The 25,736-nt window shown below is 37.5% G+C and overlaps 1 protein-coding gene across 4 annotated transcripts in view; it reads left to right on the top strand.

Moving 5' to 3' along the window:
- Positions 1 to 25,736, top strand: part of GKAP1 (G kinase anchoring protein 1) — a 92,089-nt gene that overhangs the window by 27,084 nt on the left and 39,269 nt on the right. For 3 of the 4 annotated variants that reach the window (NM_001040573.3, XM_010808114.4, XM_059889235.1), the window contains 3 exon segments: positions 311 to 388; positions 5,483 to 5,606; positions 8,444 to 8,466. In NM_001040573.3, coding sequence (NP_001035663.2) covers positions 311 to 388; positions 5,483 to 5,606; positions 8,444 to 8,466 — 225 coding nt within the window. 4 annotated transcript variants of the gene reach the window in all.

Below are 25,736 nucleotides of genomic sequence, written 5' to 3'. Positions count from 1 at the left end.
AACTAGATACCATCTTTGACATCTGTTATAGTGTCAATTTCTTTGTAAGATTTTTTTTATTAGAGTAAAAAGATTGTGTTACACAACAGATAATTGACAATCGAGGAAGTAAAAATATCAAAATTGTAAGTTTTTGCTTTGGTATCATCTATAAAACATGGAGTTCTCTACTTTGGTATGGATAGATAACTTTGGAGAACCCAACTGTTTTTTAAAGTATTTTTTTTCTTATTCTGTATATATTATCATGGTTATTTCGCTGGTGTCATATAATGCTATATCTGTTTATTGTGAAACTTTTTACTTTTAGCTGACATCTGAAATGTTTGAAGCAGATCTTGAGAAGGCATTGTTGCTGAGTAAATTAGAATATGAAGAACACAAAAAGGTATTTACACATTTATTGATGTAGATATTTTAAGTCATCGAAAGTTTGAACCAGCCTTCCTAAATTTTGTATAAAAGTTCTCCTTTAAACTCTGTCGTAAAAATCCATCCTTGTATCAAAGTATTAACATAAAGTTTTTATGAGATTCTCCTCAAGTTTTGAGAGATACCACAAACATGTGGACTAAGCTTTGTCTGGTGATTTGGAATGTTTAGTTAAGAAATTTCTCCACCCACGATGAAAGGGAGAGAGGAAATGAATAGCAGATGATTTATTTTATCTTATTTTAAATGAACATAGAAAATAGTTAAGATTTAAAAATTTGAGTAACTCTGTGTACAGGGGCATCCATTAAAACACCCTCTACTGAAGATACACTGTAGTTAAAGTAAATGAGAGGACGTTTCTGATAATTTGACCTTGTGAATTTAGCATTTATCACTAAGCTTTGATATAGGGCTATGTGTTGAAATGCATTATATAGCTTATAACTATAAAAAAGTAGCATTTGTTTCTATTTTATATATTTAAATTGAGCATTTATATTATCTCCATATTGTTTAACATTTTAGTCTTTTGCATACATTGGTAATTTTTTTTTGGTCTGTAAAATTTACTCAACTTGTGGTTACTTAGTGGTTGATCACAAATGGCCTTTGGGCTTACGGGCCTTTAGACTATATCACTGTACACTAACTCCTTCACTCAACATGAAGGGTGTAGAGAAGTGAACATTTACAGTAGATGATTTTGCCATTTATTTGTAGCTCAAGGGAAGAGGATGAAAGTTGCTATTAGACTGGACTTGGTACACTGTATGTGTTAGTTTCATTTTTCATGTCCCTATTTGTATTATCTGGAATAATCAAGGATAACTGTAATCCTTACTGTTATTTGTTCATTTAGACACAAAGCTGGCAATTACAAAAGTGGATTCAGCTAGCTTTACTATGATTTAATCATTTAAATGACCTTTCAGATTACACTGGAAAAATCCTCCTGACTTGCTCGGTTCGAAGATAAAATTTATCAAATAGAGTATTACCATACAGTGACGATTTGTTGTTAAATATATATCTACATTCTAAAGCTAAAAGCAATAGCCATACCTATAGAGGAGGAGTAGAGTCGATGATATTGGTAAAATATGCTCCCAGCCAGGTTTTTGATGCAGTCATAGGCCTGGTCGGAGAAGCAATGGCACCTCACTCCAGTACTCTTGCCTGGAAAATCCCATTGACGGAGGAGCCTGGAAGTCTGCAGTCCATGGGGTCGCTGAGGTTCAGACATGACTGAGCGACTTCACTTTCACCTTTCACTTTCATGCATTGGAGAAGCAAATGGCAACCCACTCCAGTGTTCTTGCCTGGAGAATCCCAGGGACAGGGGAACCTGGTGGGCTGCCGTCTATGGGGTCACACAGAGTTGGACACGACTGAAGCGACTTAGCAATAGGCCTGGTACCTAAAAGCGCAGGTTTTATCAGACTATAATGATTCTCAGAGATGGTCAAACTCCTTTTCTAGGTGATGACTGCTGCTGCTGCTGCTTAGTTACTTCAGTTGTGTCCAACTCTGTGCTGCCCTATGGACTACAGCCTGTGGACAGGCTTCTCTGTCCATGAGATTCTCTAGGAAAGAATACTGGAGTGGGTTGCCATACCTTCCTCCAGGGGATCTTCCTGACCCAGGGATCAAACCCGGGTCTCCTGCATTGCTGGCACATTCTTTACTGCTGAGCCACGAGGGAAGCCCCATGCAATAGCTAGTTTGATGTAATTACACTGATGTAGATATTCAGTCAATATTCCGAAAAAATAAATATGATTGTTTTAGCCTAAAGGTTTTCATAATAGCTAAAGTGTGGGATGGCATTTTCTATCCTGTCACTCACTCACCAAATATTTTTTTGAATAGTCAAAAATTGCTAAGGCATGCAGTACAAAGATAGAGACATGGTCCAAGCTATTGAATTTAGTAGAAGGAGTGAAGTGAGAGACACACATATAATTGTAGTGTATAGTATTGAGAGATTTTATGTTTTCATTGCAGTGGGCATTCAGTAAGATAGAAGTTTCTGTGCTTTTGATGGGGGTGGATTTCAGGAAGGGATTCTTTTTTTGTTTGATAAATCTGAAGTGTTAACAGTATGTAAATATAAGATGTATAGTGTGTTAGTTTGATATATTTGTATATTGTAGTATGATTGCCAGTGAAGTGATATTTATCATATGATAGTGTTATAGTATTTAGTATTATTGATTTTTATTCATTATACTGTGCATTGGATCTCTGTGGTTTATTTATTACTCATTATAAGTTTGTATACTTAAACAGCATTGGTCTCATCTTACCATCCCCTGGTAACTACTTTTACTCTTTTTTAATAGGTTTGACTTTTTTCTTTTAAAAAAGATTCCTTATATAAGTGATATCATTCAGTACTTCTCTTTCTCTAACTTATTTCACTGAGCATAATGTTATCAAGGTATATCCATGTTGTGACAGGATATCTTAGGATGGCAGGATATCTTAGGAAAAGGTTCTTAAAGAGGAGTCTTACTTGATGTATTAAAAGTTCATCCGTAGGCAAGAGAAAGGCATTCTCAAGAAAGGAGAGGTGAGTTTATGTCTTGTATGTATACATGTGAAAGAGTAGCATTTTGAAAAACTGTAATTTAGTACCTAGAGTTGCTGGAGATACTGCCTCCAGAATAGACTGTAAATATTGTGTGCAGACTTAGGAGATTGACTTTCATACACTTGTTGGGAGAGAGCTGTTGAATATTTGTAACTTTTAGATTTCAGGTTTTCATTTTAGAAACTCATGCTATAACAGTGTAGAAGATGAGTGGTGGGGCTAAAACTAGAGAGTATTGTAATGTCAAGTTAAAGAAGGCAAGGGAAATGACAAAGTATGAAGTCCATGGAGTTGTATGAGTCAGACATGACTGAGCAACTGAACTGAACTGAACTTCCCTGCTGGGGATGAATAAATGAGAATAGATTTAAGAGCTCTTTAGGAGATAAACTCAACAAGACCTAGTAACTAATTTGCATATAAAATATAAAGGAAGAATAGGCAAAGATCACTGAGGTTTCTAGCCTAGACAGTGTAATGATGGTGATACTAAATAAGGTACTCACTAGGAGTTCAACACGCTTAGTTTGCAGATGTTTATTGAACATTCCATGTGAGTTGTCTGTACGTACACAAGTCATCAGGTAGAACTTTAAATTTTGAGGAACAACAGGTATAAAGGATATGAAGATAGGTTAAGGATGGAATAGTGGTGAACAGCACCTGCATTTTATTTTATTTTTCAAAATTTTATTTTATTTTTAAACTTTACAATATTGTATTGGTTTTGCCAAATATCAAAATGAATCCACCACAGGTATACATGTGTTCCCCATCCTGAACCCTCCTCCCTCCTCCCTCCTCATACCATCCCTCTGGGTCGTCCCAGTGCACCAGCCCCAAGCATCCAGTATTGTGCATCGAACCTGGACTGGCGACTCGTTTCATACATGATATTTTACATGTTTCAATGCCATTCTCCCAAATGTTCCCACCCTCTCCGTCTCCCACAAAGTCCATAAGACTGTTCTATACATCAGTGTCTCTTTTGCTGTCTCACATACAGGGTTATCATTACCATCTTTCTAAATTCCATATATATGCGTTAGTATAGTGTATTGGTGTTTTTCTTTCTGGCTTACTTCACTCTGTATAATAGGCTCCAGTTTCATCCACCTCATTAGAACTGATTCAAATGTTTTCTTTTTAATGGCTGAGTAATACTCCATTGTGTATATGTACCACAGCTTTCTTATCCATTCATCTGCTGATGGACATCTAGGTTGCTTCCATGTCCTGGCTATTATAAACAGTGCTGCGATGAACACTGGGGGACACGTGTCTCTTTCCCTTCTGGTTTCCTCAGTGTGTATGCCCAGCAGTGGGATTGCTGGATCATAAGGCAGTTCCATTTCCAGTTTTTTAAGGAATCTCCACACTGTTCTCCATAGTGGCTGTACTAGTTTGCATTCCCACCAACAGTGTAAGAGGGTTCCCTTTTCTCCACACCCTCTCCAGCATTTATTGCTTATAGACTTTTGGATCGCAGCCATTCTGACTGGCGTGAAATGGTACCTCATAGTGGTTTTGATTTGCATTTCTCTGATAATGAGTGATGTTGAGCATCTTTTCATGTATTTGTTAGCCATCTGTATGTCTTCTTTGGAGAAATGTCTATTTAGTTCTTTGGCCCATTTTTTGATTGGGTCATTTATTTTTCTGGAATTGAGCTGTAGGAGTTGCTTGTATATTTTTGAGATTAGTTGTCAGTTGCTTCATTTGCTATTATTTTCTCCCATTCTGAAGGCTGTCTTTTCACCTTGCTAATAGTTTCCTTTGTTGCAGCACCTGCATTTTAAAGAACATAGTTGGGAAAAGAGAAACCAGTGAAGGAGAAATAAGCATAGTCAGAAGTGTATTGAAAAAACCAAGAGATGCTTAAAAAAAAAAAGTTTTTGGCTTTGAAAAAGAAAACTGAAAGTGTGAGTTGGTCAGTTGTGTCTGACTCTGCCACCCGGTGGACTGTAGCCTCTGTCCATAGAATTCTCCAGGCAAGAATACTGGAGTGGATTGCCATTCCCTTCTCCAGGGAATCTTCCCAATCCAGAGATCAAACCTGAGTCTCCCGCATTGCAGGCAGATTCTTTACCATCTGAGCCACCAGGAGGCTGACTTTAATTTTAGTGTCAGAGACTAGCAGAAGCCAGATTTCAGTTTGCTTGCAAAAGGAAATTGACCCTAGATTATTGTGTTAACTTTGGTCCTGAAATGAAGAGGATGAGCAACTCAATAGATCAAGGTATAGCTTTTAATTTTTATTTTAGTGTTTAATAGTCAAAAGATTAAGTATATCTGTAAACAGGTAACTTTTTATACAGTTTGGCTAGCCTCTGTTTTGATTTTTTTATTTGCCTCTTATCTTTAAAAATATAACTTTAAGAAACATATTCCACATTGGTGAATTGATTTTACTAGTGTAAACCAAGCTTAATTATTGTTGGTAATTTTTTTTAGGAATATGAAAATGCTGAAAATGCATCGACTCAGTCAAAGGTTATGAATAAAAAAGACAAAAGAAAGACTCATCAGGGAAAAGACAAACCTCTCACAATATCACTAAAAGAGTTTCAATCTGAAGGTAATATATGTACAAAATCTATTAAGCCAGAGAAACTATTCTGAGTCTTTGTATACTTAAGTTTAAGTACCTTTCTAATTTTTAAAATAAGATTGTTTCATTAATATGTTACTTAGAATGTAAAACATGTAAACCTGCTTGGAAATAAACTATTTGGGGGTTAAAGTGATTTAAACACAGTCATTAAAATCTCATAAAATTTCAGTAAGAATTTATCTTTCTGTATTTCTGAATTTGCCCCTTTTCTAAAATTCACTGAAAATAAAAATTGATATTTGTAGTTTTGAGTCATCTTGAAACATGTTATTGTCCTTACACATAAAGTAATTTGACTTACACTAGACCAGAAATAGGGGGCTTCCCAGGTGGCGCAGTGGAAGAGAATCTGCCTGCCAGTGCAGGAGACATAGGAAACATGGGTTTGATCCCTGGGTTGGAAAGATCCCCTGGAGAAGGAAATGGTAACCCACTCCTGTAATCTTGCCTAGAGAATCCCATGGACAGAAGAGCCTGGTAAGCTACAGTCCATGGGGTTGCAAAAGAGTTAGACACGACTTAACAACTAAATAACAACAAGCCATGCTTATACCAGTCAAAACAGTTGCTGAACAGATAAACAGCAAGGTCCAACTGTACTGCAGGGAATTATATTCAAAGGAAAATAAGAGTAGTTGCTGACCAAATGAACAGCTGTTTGTTCATTGATCTTGAAGTCAGTTTGACTCGTATGAATTTAAACTTAATGCATTGGTCACCCCGTGGACTGTAGCCCACCAGGCTCCTCTGTCCATGGAATTCTGCAGGCAGAGAATACTGGAGTGGGTTGCTATTCCCTTCTCCAAGGGATCTTCCCAACCTGGGGATCGAACCCAGATCTCCTGCATTAGAGGCAGATTCTTTACCATCTAAGCCACCAGGGAAACCGTCAATGAGGATTAGTAAGACCATAACAGTAATATATTTAAAAAAAAACTTCACTGTTTTTAGAAACAAGCCTGTCTGTGAGTTCAGTTCAGTCACTCAGTCGTGTCCAACTCTTTGCAACCCCATGAACCGCAGCACACCAGGCCTCCCTGTGCATCACCAACTCCCGGAATACACCCAAACCCATGTCCATCGAGTCAATGATGCCATCCAACCATCTGATCCTCTTGTCATCCCCTTCTCCTTCTGCCCTCAATCTTTGCCAGCATCAGGGTCTTTCCAAATGAGTCAGCTCTTTGCATCAGGTGGCCAAAGTATTGGAGTTTCAGCTTCAACATCAGTCCCTCCAGTGAATACCCAGGACTGATCTCCTTTAGGTTGGATATCCTTCTAGTCTGTGAAGTTAGGAATAAATTTAGAGGATTGCATTGTATACATTTAAGGATGAGGAAAGTTTTTCCTATAGCTGACTTTTCTGATTAAGTCACTTTGTTTTGGGGTTAAAACAACAGATACATGTTAAATTTCCAGTTTTAGTAAGAATGATTTTATATAAGAGTTATATCATTATAAACTAGGCAAAGATATGAAAAGAATGTTTTTTAAAACTTTAATTTATTTATCATATGTTGAAATATTATGTAAATTTATTAGACGAGTTGAGAATGACATTAGTATGCTATTGTTAAAGGCAGGCTGCACAGCTATTTCAAAACATGATAAACACAATCATGGTTCTTGCCTGGGTTTCTGGCTTCACGTTGAATACCAAGTAGAACATGCAAGAAGAATGACTGAGTAGCCTATCAGGATTTGGTAGTTTGACCTCAAACACGATTTTGACATTTACTGGGTTTATGGACTCTATTCTGATCAGTGGATACTTTAGAGAATTGGACCCAGCTTTTAGGTTTGCAAATAGATTTCTCATAAGAAACTATGCTGTTAAATTATTTTTAGTCCTTGAGAATGGAAAGTTTCTACTGTGCCTGGGAAGCATTGTTAAATATTAGATACCTTGATCATCTCCAGTTTAAATAAAAACACTTGCTACCTATTAGTTTCAACCTTTTGTCTATGTGGATTCCCAGTGTCTTCCTTGTAATCATTTCCCAGAAATACTGTGTTGTTACTAAGTCAGTGGTTTAATTGTTTAATTTCGATATAGCTATGTCAACATAAATGTACATTAATTTTTAGAATTTTTTTCACAATATTATCATACCACTATAATATGTAGTTTTAAATTTTAAGAAACCCAGCTAATAGTTTTACAGGACACAAATTACTATTCTACCTTTTATCCCACAAAGGCAGTGGTCCGTACAATCTTTACACTAACAGAACCCTGTGATTTGATTTTAGACATGTTTACCTCCCTTCAAGTGCTCCTCCCTCCAAAAAAATTATGTGAAACAACAAATCTAAAATATATGACATTCAAATGTTTAGAATTTAATAATACCCCTTGGTATGGGTGGCATTTAGTGGGATATGAGTCCTTAAGCTGAGCAAATTAGTAATTATATGGTAAATTTTAACATCTTATCCCTAGAAAAATAAATCTGATGTGAGTCCCAGACAACCCCCAAATGACTTCTGTAACTCTTATTGTTGTTGTTCAGTCGCTAAGTTATAGCCAACTCTTTTGTAGCCCACCAGGCTTCTCTGTCCATGGAATTTCCTAGGCAAGAATATTGGAGTGAGTTGCCATCTCCTTCTCAAGGGGATCTTCTTGATTCAGGGATGTAGGCAGATTCTTTACTGCTGAGCCACCAGAGAAGCCTGGTGTAACTCTTAGAATTTTGAAATTCTTTTCAATAACTTAGTTTAAATATTTTGTACATATTGAAATATTTTACATGTTAATGTCCTTCAACGAAGTCTCACCATTTTTTTTTGTTTGTTTACAGATCACATTAGTAAAAAGACTGAGGTAAGTGTTGTTGTAACCATCTTTATTCTAGAAGACATTTGTTGGTTTTAAGAGTAGTACTTTAGTGTTTTGAGATATAGCCATTTAAAGGATAGCTCACGTTTGTCATGAATAACTAAACTCAATCCTTTGCTTGCAATTTAAATGATATAAAGTACAGTACAGTAGAATAAAAATACTATTTGCATGAAATACAGTATCATTTGACTTTAGCAACCTAATTACTGTGTGTTTGAATGTTACCACATGTAAGCTTAAAATTTTAGGGAAAAGTAGTATAATACTTCAACCTTTATTAAAAAAAAATGGTGAAACCATGACTCAGGATATTTTGGAATTGTAGAGATTGTGAGGTAAGCTGTGATTTTACTGTTTATACCTGTGGATAAGATTAACCTGGTCATATATTTCTCTTATCATTTGCCATTAGAGGGTAGTGCAACCTACACATACTTTTCTAGTGTTATTGGTTACTTTTTTCTGTTAAGACTAATACAGTCTCTATAAACCTTTTAGCATTGGCAGATACTTTTATAAAATACTTGTAATATTGAGGAAGGTACTAATAAAATGTTAAGAGTTCTTTGGCTTCTTTAGGTAATAATCTAAGGTTTCATTATTTTGTGTCATGTATATTTTCTTGTTAGTAATTCCATTAATTGATTTTTTTAATAGTCAGGTGTTCCTTGATTTCACTGTAGAATACATGCATAGTTTTGACTATTTTTGTTGTTGCAGATGTTTTCTTGACAGGTCAGGGAAATGAAATCCTTTCTAAGAAAACGACATCTATATAACTCTGTAACTATATTAGTAATATAGTCCTCAGCTGTGCACACAAACACAAAACTCATTTATTGTTAAAACAGATGATTGAAATTCTTTTAAAGTTATTTACAAGCCACTATCGGACAAAGCAATGGCACCCCACTCCAGTACTCTTCCTGGAGAATCCCATGGACAGAGGAGCCTGGTAGGCTGCAGTCCATGGGGTCTCGAAGAGTTGGACATGACTGCGCGACTTCACTTTCACTTTTCACTTTCATGCATTGGAGAAGGAAATGGCAACCCACTCCAGTGTTCTTGCCTGGAGAATCCCAGGGACGGGGGAGCCTGGTAGGCTGCCATCTATGGGGTCACACAGAGTCGGACACGACTGAAGCGACTTAGCAGCAGCAGTAGCAGCACAAGCCACTATCACAGTTTTTAGATTAAAATTTAAATGCCTGCAAATATAGACTGAATATTATATATTAGAAGATCCCCTGAAGAACGGAATGGCTACCTGCTCCAGAATTCCTGCTTGGAGAATTCCATGAACAGTGGGCTACAGTCCATGGGATCAGAAAGGGTCAACATGACTGAGTGACTAACACACACATTAATTATGTGTTTGAAAGTGGAAGATGTGTACTTTTGGACTGATTTCATTTTTTTTTTTAATCCATTGATTTATTGGGAGGGTAGTTTTATGCAAATGATAAAGCAGATACACATATTCTTCAGATAGTACTGGCAACTGTTAGTGGAGGGAAAGATAATTTTTAAGAGCTATTTATGCTTACTTTTTTTTTCTTCACTGACATGAAAGGAAAAAAAAAAAGACTGACATGATTTATTTAATATATTTAACCCAAGTTGTATTTAAACAAACATGTGACATAACATATGTTTTGTGTTTCATTATAGTTTTAGGGCTGTATTTATCTATTTTAAAATAATTTGATATGTAATAAAATTCTCTGTGAGTAATCTTGATTAAAATGTTGTAAACATTTGTAAATGCAGTCTAATTATAATTTATTTCCTACATAAATATTTTAAGAAATTGGTCACAAAAATATGTATCACATTATTCTATGATATGTATTAAAAATATACCAAAGTTACATTCTGCTACTATTGAATGTATTACTAATTTTATGGGGACTTGGATACTTAAACGGAAGAAATTGAAGAAAATAGGGAAATTGAAGAAATTAGGGAAATTCTTAAATTGAAGAAAAAGTAGAGAAAACCACTAGACCATTCAGGTATGACCCAAATCAAATCCATTATGAATATAAAGTGAAAGTGACAAATAGATTAAAGGGATTATATTTCATAGAGTGCCTGAAGAACTATGGATGGAAGTTCGTGACATTGAACAGAAGGCAGTGATCAAGACCAACCCTGAGAAAAAGAAATGCAAAAAGGCAAAATCGTTGTCTGAGGAGGCCTTTCAAATAGCTGAGGAAAGAAGAGAAGCTAAACGCAAGGAGAAAAGGAAAGATATTCCCATTTGAATGTACAGTTCCAAAGAAGAGCAAGGAGAGATAAGAAAGCCTTCCTCAGTGATCAGTGCAAAGAAATAAGAGGACAGCAGTAGAATGGGAAAGACTAAGAGATCTATTCAAAAAAATTGGAGATACCAAGGGAACATTTCGTGCAACGATGGGCACAATAAAGGACAGAAATGGCATGGATCTAACAGAAACAGAAGATATTAAGAAGAGGTAGCAAGAATACACAGAAGAACGATACAAAAAAGATCTTCATGACCCAGATAACCACGATGGTGTGATCACTCAGCTAGAGCCAGACATTCTGGAATGTAAAGTCAAGTGGGCCTTAGGAAGCATCACAACGAACAAAGCTAATGGAGGTGATGGAATTCCAGCTGAACTATCTCAAATCCTAAAAGATGATGCTGTCAAAGTGCTGCATTCAATATGCCAGCAAATTCGGAAAACCCAGCAGTGGCCACAGGACCACAGGAAAAGGTCAGTGTTCATTCCAGTCCCAAAGAAAGGCAATGTCAAAGAATGTTCAAACTACTGCACAATTGCACTCATCTCACACACTAGCAAAGTAATGCTCAAAATTCTCCAAGCCAGGCTTCAACAGTACGTGAACCGAGAACTTCCAGATCTTCAAGTTGGTTTTAGAAAATGCAGAGGAACCAGAGACCAAATTGCCAACATCCATTGGATCATAGAAAATGCAAGAGTATTGCAGGAAAACATCTGCTTTTGCTTAACTCTCTCCACTTCCCTTGAGTGTGGGATGTATTTAATAACTTGCTTCCAAAGGTAGACTATAGAAAGGGAGGGAAAGTAACTACACTGGAGAAACCTGGCAAACACAGCCTTGCCAGGTGATAAATGTTAATATTAGTGTTAAATCATGTTGGTAGTATGTATCCTTGATGTGATGAGAATGGCCTAATCCTCTGTGGTTTTTTCCCCTAAAACACATGTCTAGTTTTGAGAAAAATCAAACAAATGAATATCCAGGACCATGCAACATAATAACTGACCATTGTACCTATATGACTTGAAAACATAAAGGTCATCAAAAACAAAGTGTGAGAAAATGTCATGCTCAGAGAAGGCTAAGGAGACAGGATAACTAAATGTAATATATCCTGGATGGGATCTTGAAACAGAAAAAGAACATTAGAGAAAACTAGTTCTAGGGAAATCCAGATAAAGTGTGAAGTCTAATTATAGTAATATGCCAATAATGGTTCCGTAGTTGTAACAAGTGTACCACAATAATGTAAGAAGTTATCAACAAGGGACACTGGGTGAGAGATATGTATGGAAATTCTCTATTATCTGAAACTTTACTGTAAATCTAAGACTTCTCCACATTTAAAAGATAATTTTAAAAATTGATGAGTGAGTTCAAGTGTTGTGAGCCAATATAAAGTTAGGGTTAAGGCTGCAGCTGCTGCTGCTGCCGCTGCTAAGTCGCTTCAGTCGTGTCCGACTCTGTGTGACCCCATAGACGGCAGCCCACCAGGCTCCCCCATCCCTGGGATTCTCCAGGCAAGAACACTGGAGCGGGTTGCCATTTCCTTCTCCAATGCATGAGAGTGGAAAGTGAAAGTGAAGTCGCTCAGTCGTGTCTGACTCTTAGCGACCCCGTGGACTGCAGCCTACCAGGCTCCTCTGTCCATGGGATTTTCCAGGCAAGAGTACTGGAGTGGGGTGCCATTGCCTTCTCTGAGGGTTAAGGCTAGTAGCTATTAATAATTATTTCCTTGATTCATTATTTATTTAGAGCTGTTATTTAACTTTTTACTAAAGGAATACATGCATATAATAATAATTAAATGGTAGAATTTATAAAATCAGTGGTATCTCAACTATTGTCACTCCCTTACTACATATTAAAATCCTCCTCATGTTTCAAGATTGACTGTGTCAAGCTGTGCAAGTGTATTTAGAGTTTTTTGGAACGTGCTATACTTTCTCATACTACCTTGCCTCCCATGTATTCTTTTCTTCCATCTTTCTCAGTGGTGTCTTGTCTATGAATAGTTGTTAGTTCTTATAAGAGTGTGAAATCAGGAACAACATATGTCACCATCTTGGTGATGTCACACGCCTCCATCTTTATTTGGCTAACTATGCTTTAGAAACTTGGCCAAAGAGTCACTTTTTTCCCTGGAAAAGTTACCTCATCGTGGTCTTATTTAGATGCCCAAACATCCTGTGTATACTTGATAGCACTCAACATCCTGTTTTATCACTGTTTTGCTTCTTGACTAAAATTTGATTTTTTGGAAATCTGGGACCATATCTTACTGCTTTAATTTCTCTGGTAGTCCTAACTCCTTTCATAGTGTGTGTGTGTGTGTGTGTGTGCACATGTGCGTGCACTAACTCCTTTCATACTGTGTGTATGTGTGTGTGCTTGCCTGCACATGCATATGCTCAGTCTTGTCTTGACTCTTTGTGACCCCATGGACACATGAATGTTGATTGATGAATGAATGTTCTGCCTTCTTACTAAAACTTTCTCTAGCCTTTTTGGACTGCTTCTTCTGTGTATTTTTATCACACTGTAGCAGAGAAACCTGTTGTAATTGCTCTGCCAGTTCAAGCACATTGTTAGGGTCTTCATGGAGCTCAATATTAAGAAGAATTCTGAGACTGCATCCTTGCTCAGCAAGAAAAGTACCACTATCAGTTAATTATGTTCGCCATTAATAAAAGAGGAAAAAGTGGCGTCATGCTTTACAGGTATTTTTCATCTCTGACATGTTCAGAACAGTGCTTAATTATTTCATTTATTATTATATCGTGTGATAGTTTTTATCTTTCTCAGTAAATTGTGAGTTCCAAAAGAGTAGCTAATATGTAGCATAGTGCTAATTGCATAGTAAAGGTTTAACAAATAATTATTTCAAGTCAGATTCAAAACTTGAGTCTGTCAGGGTCTATTCTAGGAGAGAAAAGATAGGCTTATCCCATATATAATGTAATTTTTAATATTATGCTTACAGAAAGAACACCATTATTTAGATTTCTTCTTGGAATAAATTCAGAGCACTCAAATGTGGAAAAGAGAAATAACATACAGATGGAGCATTTTGAGGTTTCCATATTACTGTATAGTAAGGTATCTTAAAACTTGACAGCCAGGAGGCTGTTCTTCTAAAATGTGGCTTGGAGCCCTTAGAAATATGAAACGAATTGTCAACAAGTGCATTTGTATTTGTCAGTTTATAAATGATACGTTCTTCAGATAGAAAACAGGTACTCAGTGGGAAACTAGATTTGTTTTTAATTGAAGTATAATTTTCACACAGTAGAATGCACCAGTCTTAAGTATGCAGCTTTGACACATATGTAAAGTTATATGACCTACATTTCTATCAAGATAAAGAACATTTTCATTACATCAAAAAATTCCTTTCTGTACCATCCCTGTCATTCCTCGTGCCCTACCCTGCTTCCTACAGGCAACCAATTTTGTGGTTTCTACTGTCATAGATGAGTCTTGCCTCTTTATTTACAATAAAGCATGCAGTATGTTTTTCTGTGGTCTCAACATGTTTGAGGATTCATCCATGTTGTTGTGTATCACTGGTTCTTTTCCTTTCCATTGTTGAATTATGTTCTGTGGTGTAAACATGTCACAATGAGTTTATTCATTCCCCTGTTGGTGAACATTTGGTTTGTTTCCATTTTTTGACAGTTATGAATGAGGCTGCTATGATATTTTAAAGAATAGCTTTATCAAGGTATTATTTACAGGCACTATAAACATTCAGTTCAGTTCAGTCACTCAGTCGTGTCCGACTCTTTGCGACCCCATGAATAGCAGCACGCCAGGCTTCCCTGTCCATCACCAACTCCCGGAGTTCACTCAGACTCAGGTCCATCGAGTCAGTGATACTATCCAGCCATCTCATCCTCTGTCATCCCCTTCTCCTCCTGCCCCGAATCCCTCCCAGCATCAGAATCTTTCCCAGTGAGTCAACTCTTTGCATGAGGTGGCCAAAGTACTGGAGTTTCAGCTTTAGCATCATTCCCTCCAAAGAAATCCCAGGGCTGATCTCCTTCTGAATGGACTGGTTGGATCTCCTTGCAGTCCAAGGGACTCTCAAGAGTCTTCTCCAACACCACAGTTCAAAAGCATCAATTCTTCGGCGCTCAGCCTTCTTCACAGTCCAACTCTCACATCCATACATGACCACAGGAAAAACCATAGCCTTAACTAGACGGGCCTTGTTGGCAAAGTAATGTCTCTGCTTTTTAATATACTGTCTAGGTTGGTCATAGCCTTTCTTCCAAGGAGCAGGCATCTTTTAATTTCCTGGCTGCATCACCATTTGCAGTGATTTTGGAGTCCAAAAAAATAAAGTCTGTCACTGTTTCCATTGTTTCCCCATCTGTTTGCTGTGAAGTGATGGGACTGGATGCCATGATCTTAATTTTCTGAATGTGGAGTTTTAAGCCAACTTTTTCACTCTCCTCTTTGACTTTCATCAAGAGGCTCTTTAGTTCTTCTTTGCTTTCTGCCATAAGGGTGGTGTCATCTGCATATCTGAGGTTATTGATATTCCTCCCGGCAGTCTTGATTCCAGCTTGTGCTTCATCCAGCCTGGCATTTCACATGATGTACTCTGCATATAAGTTAAATAAAGAGGGTGACAATATACAGCCTTGACATACTCCTTTCCTATTTGGAACCAGTCTGTTGTTCCATGTGCAGTTCTAACTGTTGCTTCTTGACCTGCATACAGATTTCTCAGGTGGAAGGTCAGGTGGTCTCGTGTTCCCATCTCTTTCAGAATTTTCCACAGTTTATTATGATCCACACAGTCAAAGGCTTTGGTGTAATCAATAAAGCAGAAGTAGATGTTTTTATGGAACTGTCTTGCTTTTTTGATGATCCATCAGATGTTGGCAATTTGATCTCTGGTTCCTCTGCCTTTTCTAAATCCAGCTTGAACATCTGGAAGTTCTTGGTTCACATACTGTTGAAGCCTGGCTTGGAGAATTTTGAGCATTACTTTGCTAGTGTGTGAGATGAGTGCAATTGTGCAGTAGTTTGAACATTGTTTGGCATTGCCTTTCTTTGGGATTGGAATGAACACTGACCTTTTCCTGTGGTCCTGTGGCCACTGCTGAGTTTTCCAAATTTGCTGGCATATTGAATGCAGCACTTTGACAGCATCATCTTCTAGGATTTGAAAAAACTCAGGTGAAATGCCATCACCTCCACTAGCTTTGTTCGTTGTAATGCTTCTTCCTAAGGCTCACTTGACTTTGCATTCCAGAATGTCTGGCTCTAGGTGAGTGATTACACCATCGTGGTTATCTGGGTCATGAAGATCTTTTTTATATAGTTCTTCTGTGTATTCTTGCTACCTCTTCTTAATATCTTCTGTTTCTGTTAGATCCATGCCATTTCTGTCCTTTATTGTACACATTGTTGCATGAAATGTTCCCTTGGTATCTCTAATTTTCTTGAAGAGATCTGTAGTCTTTCCCATTCTATTGTTGTCCTCTATTTCTTTGCATTGATCACTGAGGAAGGCTTTCTTATCTCTCCTTGCTCTTCTTTGAACTGTACTTTCAAATGGGAATATCTTTCCTTTTCTCCTTGCGTTTAGCTTCTCTTCTTTTCTCAGCTATTTGAAAGGCCGCCTCAGACAACATTTTGCCTTTTGCATTTCATTTTCTTAGGGATGGTCTTGCTCAGTGCCTCTTGTATTACTGCCTCTTGATCACTGCCTTTAGTACAATGCACTTTTGAACTAAACTTTAAATGAAGAAGCATTTTCAATTTTTATTTTATTCCTCTATGCCAACAACATCAGGAAGTGTAATTAAAAGCAAAATGTTTTTTTAAAATAATAAGTTGTAATAGTTCTTATAAATCTAATAAATTATGTATAAAACCTATATTGGGAAAATTATATAACTTTATTGAAAGATAGTAAAGACTTAAATGGAGACACCCGTGTTCATGGATTGGCTGACTTACTATAAAGGGGTCACTTTTCCTCAAATTTGTAAAATCAATGTAATCTTAATCAAAATCACAGGTTAGTTGTTAAACTAAAAATGAAATCACTTTAAAATTAATGTGCAAGTGCAAAGAACCAAAAACAGCCAAAATGCTCTTGAGGAAGACAAAGATAGGCAGATTTTAAAAATCAGATATCCAAGATTTTTTTTTTAACTAATACAGTAAGGATTTGGCATAGTAAAGTAAGTAAGTAAAGTCGCTCAGTCATGTCCAACTCTTTGCGACCCCATGGACTGTGGCCTACCAGACTCTGAGGAGCTTCTCAGTCCATGGAATTTTCCAGGCAAGAGTACTGGAGTGGGTTGCCATTTCCTTCTCTAGGGGATCTTCGAACCCAGGGATCGAACCTAGGTCTCCCGCACTGCAGGCAGATGCTTTACCATCTGATCACCAGGGAAGCCTGGATTTGGCATGCTGCTGTTGCTAAGTCGCTTCAGTCATGTCCGACTCTGTGCGACCCCACAGACGGTAGCCCACCAGGCTCCCCCATCCCTGGGATTTTCCAGGCAAGAACACTGGAATGGGTTGCCATTTCCTAGTGATAGACACGGAGAAGGCAATGGCAGTCCACTCAAGTACTCTTGCCTGGAAAATCCCATGGACGGAGGAGCCTGGAAGGCTGCAGTCCATGGGGTCACTGAGTGTCGGACACTACTGAGCGACTTCACTTTCACTTTTCACTTTCATGCATTGGAGAAGGAAATGGTAACCCACTCCAGTGTTCTTGCCTGGAGAATCCCAGGGATGGGGGAGCCTGGTGGCTGCAGTCTATGGGATCGCACAGAGTCAGACACGACTGAAGCGACTTAGTGGTAGTGATGGACAAATAGACCTTTAGAACAAAATGGCCCATAAACAGAACAGCCATGTATGTCCCTTGATTGTAGCAAAGTGATGTGAATATTACTGGAAAAAGGATTTACTTTTTAGAATAAGTGGGGATTTGGAGACCAACTAAATATATGGGTAAAAAAGATGGAATTATTACTTCACATCAGTTCAGTTAAGTCGCTCAGTCCTGTTGGACTTTTTGCAACCCCGTGGTCTGCAGAATGCCAGGCTTCCCTGTCCATCACCAATGCCCAGAGTATACTCAAACTCATGTCCACTGAGTTGGTGATGCCATCCAACTATCTCATCCTCTGTCGTCCCCTTCTCCTCCTGCCTTCAGTCTTTCCCAGCATCAGGCTCTTTTCAAATCAGTCAGTTCTTTGCATCAGGTGGCCAAGGTATTGGAGTTTCAGCTTCAGAGTCAGTCCTTCCAATGAATATTCAGGACTGATTTCCTTTAGGATGGACTGGTTGGATCTCCTTACAGTCCAAGGGACTCTCAAGAGTCTTCTCCAACACCACAATTCAAAAGCAACTATTCTTTGGCACCCACCTTTCTTTACAGTCCAATCCTCACATACATACATGACTAATGGAAAAACCATAGTTCTTTTGGCTTGAAACGCAACATTACTTCACATCATACACAAAAATTCATCCACAGTGGATCAGAGGCCTAAAAGTCAAAGGCAATGTTCCAAATAATTCAGGTGCAAATGCAGGAATAATATGTTCATTATTTTAGGGTAAGAAAAACACACAATGCACTAACTTTATTTTATTTTATTTTTAAACTATACAATATTGTATTGGTTCTGCCATATATCGAAATGAATCCGCCACAGGCATACACGTGTTCCCCATCCTGAACCCTCCTCCCTCCTCCCTCCCCCTCCCCCCTCCCCCCCATACCATCCCTCTGGGTTGTCCCAGTGCACCAGCCCCAAGCATCCAGTATCGTGCATCGAACCTGGACTGGCGATTCATTTCATATATGATATTATACATATTTCAGTGCCATTCTCCCAAATCATCTCACCCTCTCCCTCTCCCACAGAGTCCAAAAGACTGTTCTATACATCAGTGTCTCTTTTGCTGTCTCATATACAGGGTTATTGTTACCATCTTTCTAAATTCCATATATATGCATTAGCATACTGTATTGGTGTTTTTCTTTCTGGCTTACTTCACTCTGTATAATAGGCTCCAGTTTCATCCACCTCATTAGAACTGATTCAAATGTATTCTTTTTAATGGCTGAGTAATACTCCATTGTGTATATGTACCACAGCTTTCTTATCCATTCATCTGCTAATGGACATCTAGGTTGCTTCCGTGTCCTGGCTGTTATAAACAGTGCTGCGATGAACATTGGGGTACATGTGTCTCTTTCAATTCTGGTTTCTTCGGTGTGTATGCCCAGCAGTGGGATTGCTGGATCATAAGGCAGTTCCATTTCCAGTTTTTTAAGGAATCTCCACACTGTTCTCCATAGTGGCTGTACTAGTTTGCATTCCCACCAACAGTGTAAGAGGGTTCCCTTTTCTCCACACCCTCTCCAGCATCTATTGCTTGTAGACTTTTGGATCGCAGCCATTCTGACTGGCGTGAAATGGTACCTCATAGTGGTTTTGATTTGCATTTCTCTGATAATGAGTGATGTTGAGCATCTTTTCATGTGTTTGTTAGCCATCTGTATGTCTTCTTTGGAGAAATGTCTATTTAGTTCTTTGGCCCATTTTTTGATTGGGTCATTTATTTTTCTGGAATTGAGCTGTAGGAGTTGCTTGTATATTTTTGAGATTAGTTGTTTGTCAGTTGCTGCATTTGCTATTATTTTCTCCCATTCTGAAGGCTGTCTTTTCACCTTGCTTATAGTTTCCTTTGTTGTGCAGAAGCTTTTAAGTTTAATTAGGTCCCATTTGTTTATTTTTGCTTTTATTTCCAATATTCTGGGAGGTGGGTCGTAGAGGATCCTGCTGTGATGTATGTCGGAGAGTGTTTTGCCTATGTTCTCCTCTAGGAGTTTTATAGTTTCTGGTCTTACGTTTAGATCTTTAATCCATTTTGAGTTTATTTTTGTGTATGGTGTTAGAAAGTGGTCTAGTTTCATTCTTTTACAATTGGTTGACCGGTTTTCCCAGCACCACTTGTTAAAGAGATTGTCTTTAATCCATTGTATATTCTTGCCTCCTTTGTCAAAGATAAGGTGTCCATATGTGCGTGGATTTATCTCTGGGCTTTCTATTTTGTTCCATTGATCTATATTTCTTTCTTTGACACAATGCACTAACTTTAAACGTATACATTGAATCAAGGACTTTTTCCCATTGAAGTATATTAGAAGAATGAAATAATGGGTCTTCACAGTAGGAGAAGATTTTTTCCAAAGAACTCAATTGAAGAATGGATGGAAAAGCAAGTACTCATGAAAGAGCATATTTACATGTGCTTAAAACATACAAAAAGATGTCCAGCTTCTTTCCTAATCAGGGACATGCAAATGAAAACCACAGTGAGAATAGTATTTACCTTCTGTGTTGGCAGAAATCAGAATCTGATGATTTGAAGTGTTCCTGAGGATGTAGAATATGAATGTGTGTGCTAATTCACTTCAATCATGTCTGACTCTGCGACCATATGGACTGTAACCCCCTAGGCTCTTCTCTCCATGGGATTCTCTAAGCAAGAATACTGGAGTGGGTTGCCATGCCCTCCTCCAGGGGATCTTCCTGACCTAGGAATCGAACCTGTGTCTCTTGGCAGGCAGGTTCTTTACCACTGGTGCCACCTAGGAAGCCCCCAAGAATAAGGAATAGTACACTCCTTATGAAGAGGTAATCTGTTACAAACAGTTTGTCAACATAGTATTGGAAATCCTGATCAGGGCATTTAATTAGTCAAGAAGAAATACAAGGCATCCAAATCGGAAAGGAATTAGTAAAACTGTCACTGTTTACAGATGACTCTATTTGCAGTTGACTCTTGACTAGTGCAGGGGTCAGGGGTGCCAACCTTCCATGTAGTCAAAAATCCATGTGTAATTTATAGTTGGCTATCTGTATAGCCACTTCCTCTGTATTAGAGGTTCCTCTGTGTTTGAAGTTTTGCATTCACGGATTCAGCCAACCATAGCTAGTGCAGTACTATAGTATCTACTATTGAAAAAATCTGTATATACGTGGACCCATGTGGTTCAGATTCTTTATTGTTCAAAGGTCAGTTCTAACATAGAAAACTATAAAGACTTACCAAAAAACTATTATTATAACTAATAAGTGAACTTTGCAGGGTACAAAACCAGTATACAGAAATCTCTCTCATTTCTGTGTACTAACAGTGAACTATCAGAACAATTAGGAAAACAATCCCATTTGCAATTGTATCAGAAAAATAAAATACCTAGAAATAAATTTAACCAAGGAGGTGAACACTGAAAACTGGTGCACAGTGAAAACTACAGGAATATCCTAGGAGATATTTCAGATACCCTAAATTCAGTTCTAGACCACCGCAATAAAGCAAATACAGCAGTAGAGTGCGTCACACAAATTTTTAGTTTCCCAGTGCATATGTTATGTTTACAATATACTGTAGTCTGTTAATTGTACAATAGCTTTATGTCCTTTAAAATGTTCATATAGTAGTTAAAATACTTTATTGATAGAAAATGCTAATCATATGACAACATAGGATTGCTGTAAACCCTCAGTTTGTAAAAAACTCAGTAACTGTGAAGCACAGTAAAGCAGAGCATAATAAAACAGGGTATACCTGTATTCTCATCCACTGGTCCATTTATTCCTGTGCTAATACTGCAATGTGGTCATCACATCATAATATCTTGTATATGAAAGAGTGAGGGGCAGTTAGTCATATTAAGAAAATCAAATTGGATCTCTACCTTCCATCATACATTAAAATCTGTTCCACATAGATTAAATAGTTATATATGAAAGAAATTATACCACCCTTAGGACTATAAAATACAGGAGAATATATTTCTCACCGGGGGATAGGGAAAAACTTATCAAAAACACTATAAAATGAAAGGTTGATAAATTGGATGCTGTTCAAAACAAGTAACCTGTTTTCCACAGAAATACTAAACAGAATTTTAAAAGACAAGGTACAAATTGAGAGAAGCTATTTTCAATACATAGAACTGATAGTCAATTAGTGTCCACATATGTAAAGAACTATCACATGGTTGAAAAGAGATTGTTGTCTTATTTTTTTACTGGCTCATAGGATAAAAAATTTTTAAAATAGATGAAACATCAAACATTTTACAAAACGGGAATATTAATAGCAAAAAACATGAAAAAATGTCCAACTTTGCTACTATTGGGAGAAATGCAAATGATGACCACACTGAGAACTTTTTTTCCCCACTCAATACATAGGCAAAAATTATGAAGTTTGGAAATTCAGAGGTTATAAGTCAAAGGAGTTATGGATTGGTTTACATTGGTGGAAATGTAAATTAGTACAAATATTTTGCATAAGTTTGGTGTTCTTGGAAATACATTATAACCCAGGAGTCAGTAAGCTTCTGTAAAGGAATAGGCAGCAAATATTTTAGGCTTTGGGACATATCAAAATCTCTTTCACAAGTACTGAACTGTGCCACGGTAATATAAAAGCAGCCATAGGCAATACATTAAATGAGCATGGATGTGTTCCAATAAAATTTTATTTACAGAAAACTGTAATAGGCCCCTTTTGGGGCCTATCTATATGAGACCTGTCAGTTCTCATGTAGATGTATGTGCCTAGAGAAACTTCCCCATGTATCCTGTAAACTGTGTGCTTGAATGTTTATAAATGTGTAACAGCCGAGCTAAAAAAGAAAAATCTAAATGTAAATCTTCAGTGGAATGGATAAATTTTAATTATAATCACACAATGGTTTATGCAGTAGTGAAAATTAGTGTATAAATCCAGGCAACAGAATAGATGAATCCAAAAGGGAATGTTAGGCAACAAAATGGATGACTACAAAAGAGAATGTTAAGTGAAAAAATCTTAGAAGCATATCAAAGTGATACCAATTTTTTAAAACAAAATCAAGCAAAACTGAATACTCTTGCCAAAAATGTTTAAGCTACATGTAGATCAAGTCTTAAGGTCTTTTGGGCTTCCCTGATAGCTCAGTTGGTAAAGAATCCGCCTGCAATGCTGGAGACCCTGATTCTATTCCTGCGTTGGGAAGATCCGCTGGAGAAGGACTTTCATGGAAGGACAATCCATGGACTGTATAGTTTATGGGGTCGCAAAGAGTCGGACACAACTGAGCAACTTTCACTAAGGTCTGACTTCCATTTTACAGGATAAATAGGGATTAGAAGCACAAGTTAAATCATACCTAATGGAATCAATGAGGCAAATCTAGAAGATGGACACTTTGTAGGACAGTTGGCCTGGTCTCTTCAGCAAAGTGTTATGGAGAAGGAAAGGTGGAGTGTGGGGAGGGGATGTTCTGGATTAAAGGAGATGTGAGAAATGATCAGTAAAAGACAGTTTTGTACAATTGAGGAAATTTAAATATGAGTAGGTATTATAGTGTTTTTGTTAGGTGTGATGATGTTATAGTTAAATTATAAAATTTATTTTTTTGTAGCTAACTCCATGTGAAGTTTGAGATGAAATGTCATGTTAATACTATAAAATAGCTAAGTGAAAAAGGGGATGGGATAAATTGTTACGAAATTATAATGATTGTTAAAGTAGTTGTAGAGTATACAGGTGAAATTTTTCATAATAAAAAGTAAAACAAGCAAAATGAAAATATATTGTTTTCTGATGCATCTATAAAATAATAGTAAAAGATGAAAATGATCAACACTAAATTTGTTTCTCTTGTAGAGGGCACCATAGTATAGGTAGTAGTCTAGTTTTTAAGTAAAATAGTGGAATCATGGATGTCCTTTTTTAAAAAAAGCTTTTTTATTCAGTTATAATTTACATAGTGTAACATTCACCTATTGTAAGGATATAATCCAATAATTTATAATAAATTTAAAGAACTGTGCAAGCACAACCATAGTTTAAGACATTTCTGTCATCCCCCAAAGTTCCCTTATATCCATTTGTAGTCAGTCTCAAGTCCATCTTCAGCCCCTGGCAAGTTCTGATCTGCTTTGTGTTCCTATAGATTTGCATTTTCTGGTAATCTAATGTAAATGGCTTCCTAGGTGGCACTAGTGGTAAATAATCTGCCAGCTAGTGCAGGAGACACAAGAGATGTGGGTTCGATGCCTGAGTTGGAAAGATCCCCTGGAGAAGGAAATGGCAGCCTGCTTCAGTATTCTTGCCTGGGAAATCCCATGGACAGAGGAGCCTGCTACAGTCCATGGGGTTGCAAAAAGAGTCAGACACACCTGAGTGTGTGCATGCGTTTGCATGCTACACACACACACACACACACATTGTGAATGGACTCATGTATTCTTTTATATCTGACTTTTTTCACTTAGCATGTTTATTTTGTTTGTTTGCTTGGCTGTGCCACATGGCATGTGGGATCTTAATTCCCCAATTAGGGATTCATCTCACATCCTCTGTATTGGAAACCTAAAGTCTTAAAACATTGAACTGCCAGGGAAGTCCCTAGCATAATGTTTTTGAGGTTTTTCTATGTTACAGCATGTGTCAATAATTCATCTTACTTTATTGTTGAGTAGCATTCCATTGCATCAATTCAGTTCAGTCGCTCAGTCGTGTCCGACTCTTTGCGACCCCATGAATCGCAGCACGCCAGGCCTCCCTGTCCATCACCAACTCCCAGAGTTCACTCAGACTCACGTCCATCGAGTCAGTGATGCCATCCAGCTATCTCAATTTCTGTCATCCCCTTCTCCTCCTGCCCCCAATCCCTCCCAGCATCAGAGTCTTTTCCAGTGAGTCAACTCTTCGCATGAGGTGGCCAAAGTACTGGAGTTTCAGCTTTAGCATCATTCCCTCCAAAGAAATCCCAAGGCTGATCTCCTTCAGAATGGACTGGTTGGATCTCCTTGCAGTCCAAGGGACTCTCAAGACTCTTCTCCAACACCACAGTTCAAAAACACCAATTCTTCAGTGCTCAGCTTTCTTCACAGTCCAACTCTCACATCCATACATGACCACAGGAAAAACCATAGCCCTGACTAGACAAACCTTTGTTGGCAAAGTAATGTCTCTGCTTTTGAATGTGCTATCTATGTTGGACATAACTTTGCTTCCAAGGAGTAAGTGTCTTAATTTCATGGCTGCAGTCACCATCTGCAGTGATTTTGGAGCCCCCAAAAATAAAGTCTGACACTGTTTCCACTGTTTCCCCATCTATTTCCCATGAAGTGATGGGACCGGATGCCATGATCTTCATTTTCTGAATGTTGAGCTTTAAGCCAACTTTTTCACTCTCCACTTGCACTTTCATCACTTTCCATTGCATACATGTTGTTTATTCCCTAGTTGATGGACATTTGCTGTGAACATCTGATGCATGTCTTTGTGTGGAGGTGTTTTCATTTCTCTTAGGTGTATACTTAGGAGTGAAATTTCTGGGTTGTATGGAAATTTATGTTTGACTTTTATATAAGTGTCTTGTCAAGCTGTTTTCCAAAGTAACTGTACTGTTTATCATTCCCACCAGCAATGTATGAGGGTCCCAGTTTCTCCACATCCCTGCCAACACTTGATATTGTCTCTTGTTTTGATTATAGCCAGTGGCTATATGAGTGGCTGTCTCATTTTAACTTGCATTTCCCTAATGACTAGTGATTTTGAACATCTTTTTATTTACTTATCGGCTATTCTTGCATCTTATTTGAGGAAATATTTATTCATATCTTCTGCCCATTTTAAAGTGTGTTGTCTTATTATTGTTTTCTAAAGTTCCTTTAGATATTCTTGTTACAGAACCTTTATTAAATATATGACTTGCAAATGTTCTCTCCTAGACCATGACTTGCCTTCTTAGGTTCTTAACGCTCTTTTGAAAAACAAAGAATATTGCAGTCTAGTTTATTGATTTTTCTTTTATAAGTCATGCTTTTGGTGTTCATTTAATAACTCTTTACCTAACCCAAGGCCACAATGAATTATTTTATGGTTTTAATTCTCATTGAAAGTCTATGATCCAT

The sequence above is a fragment of the Bos taurus genome, chromosome 8, assembly GCF_002263795.3.
Source record: "Bos taurus isolate L1 Dominette 01449 registration number 42190680 breed Hereford chromosome 8, ARS-UCD2.0, whole genome shotgun sequence".
NCBI classification, from domain to species: Eukaryota; Metazoa; Chordata; class Mammalia; order Artiodactyla; family Bovidae; genus Bos; species Bos taurus.
Note: the sequence above shows the minus strand (reverse complement) of the source record. Positions and strands in the feature narration are given on the sequence as shown.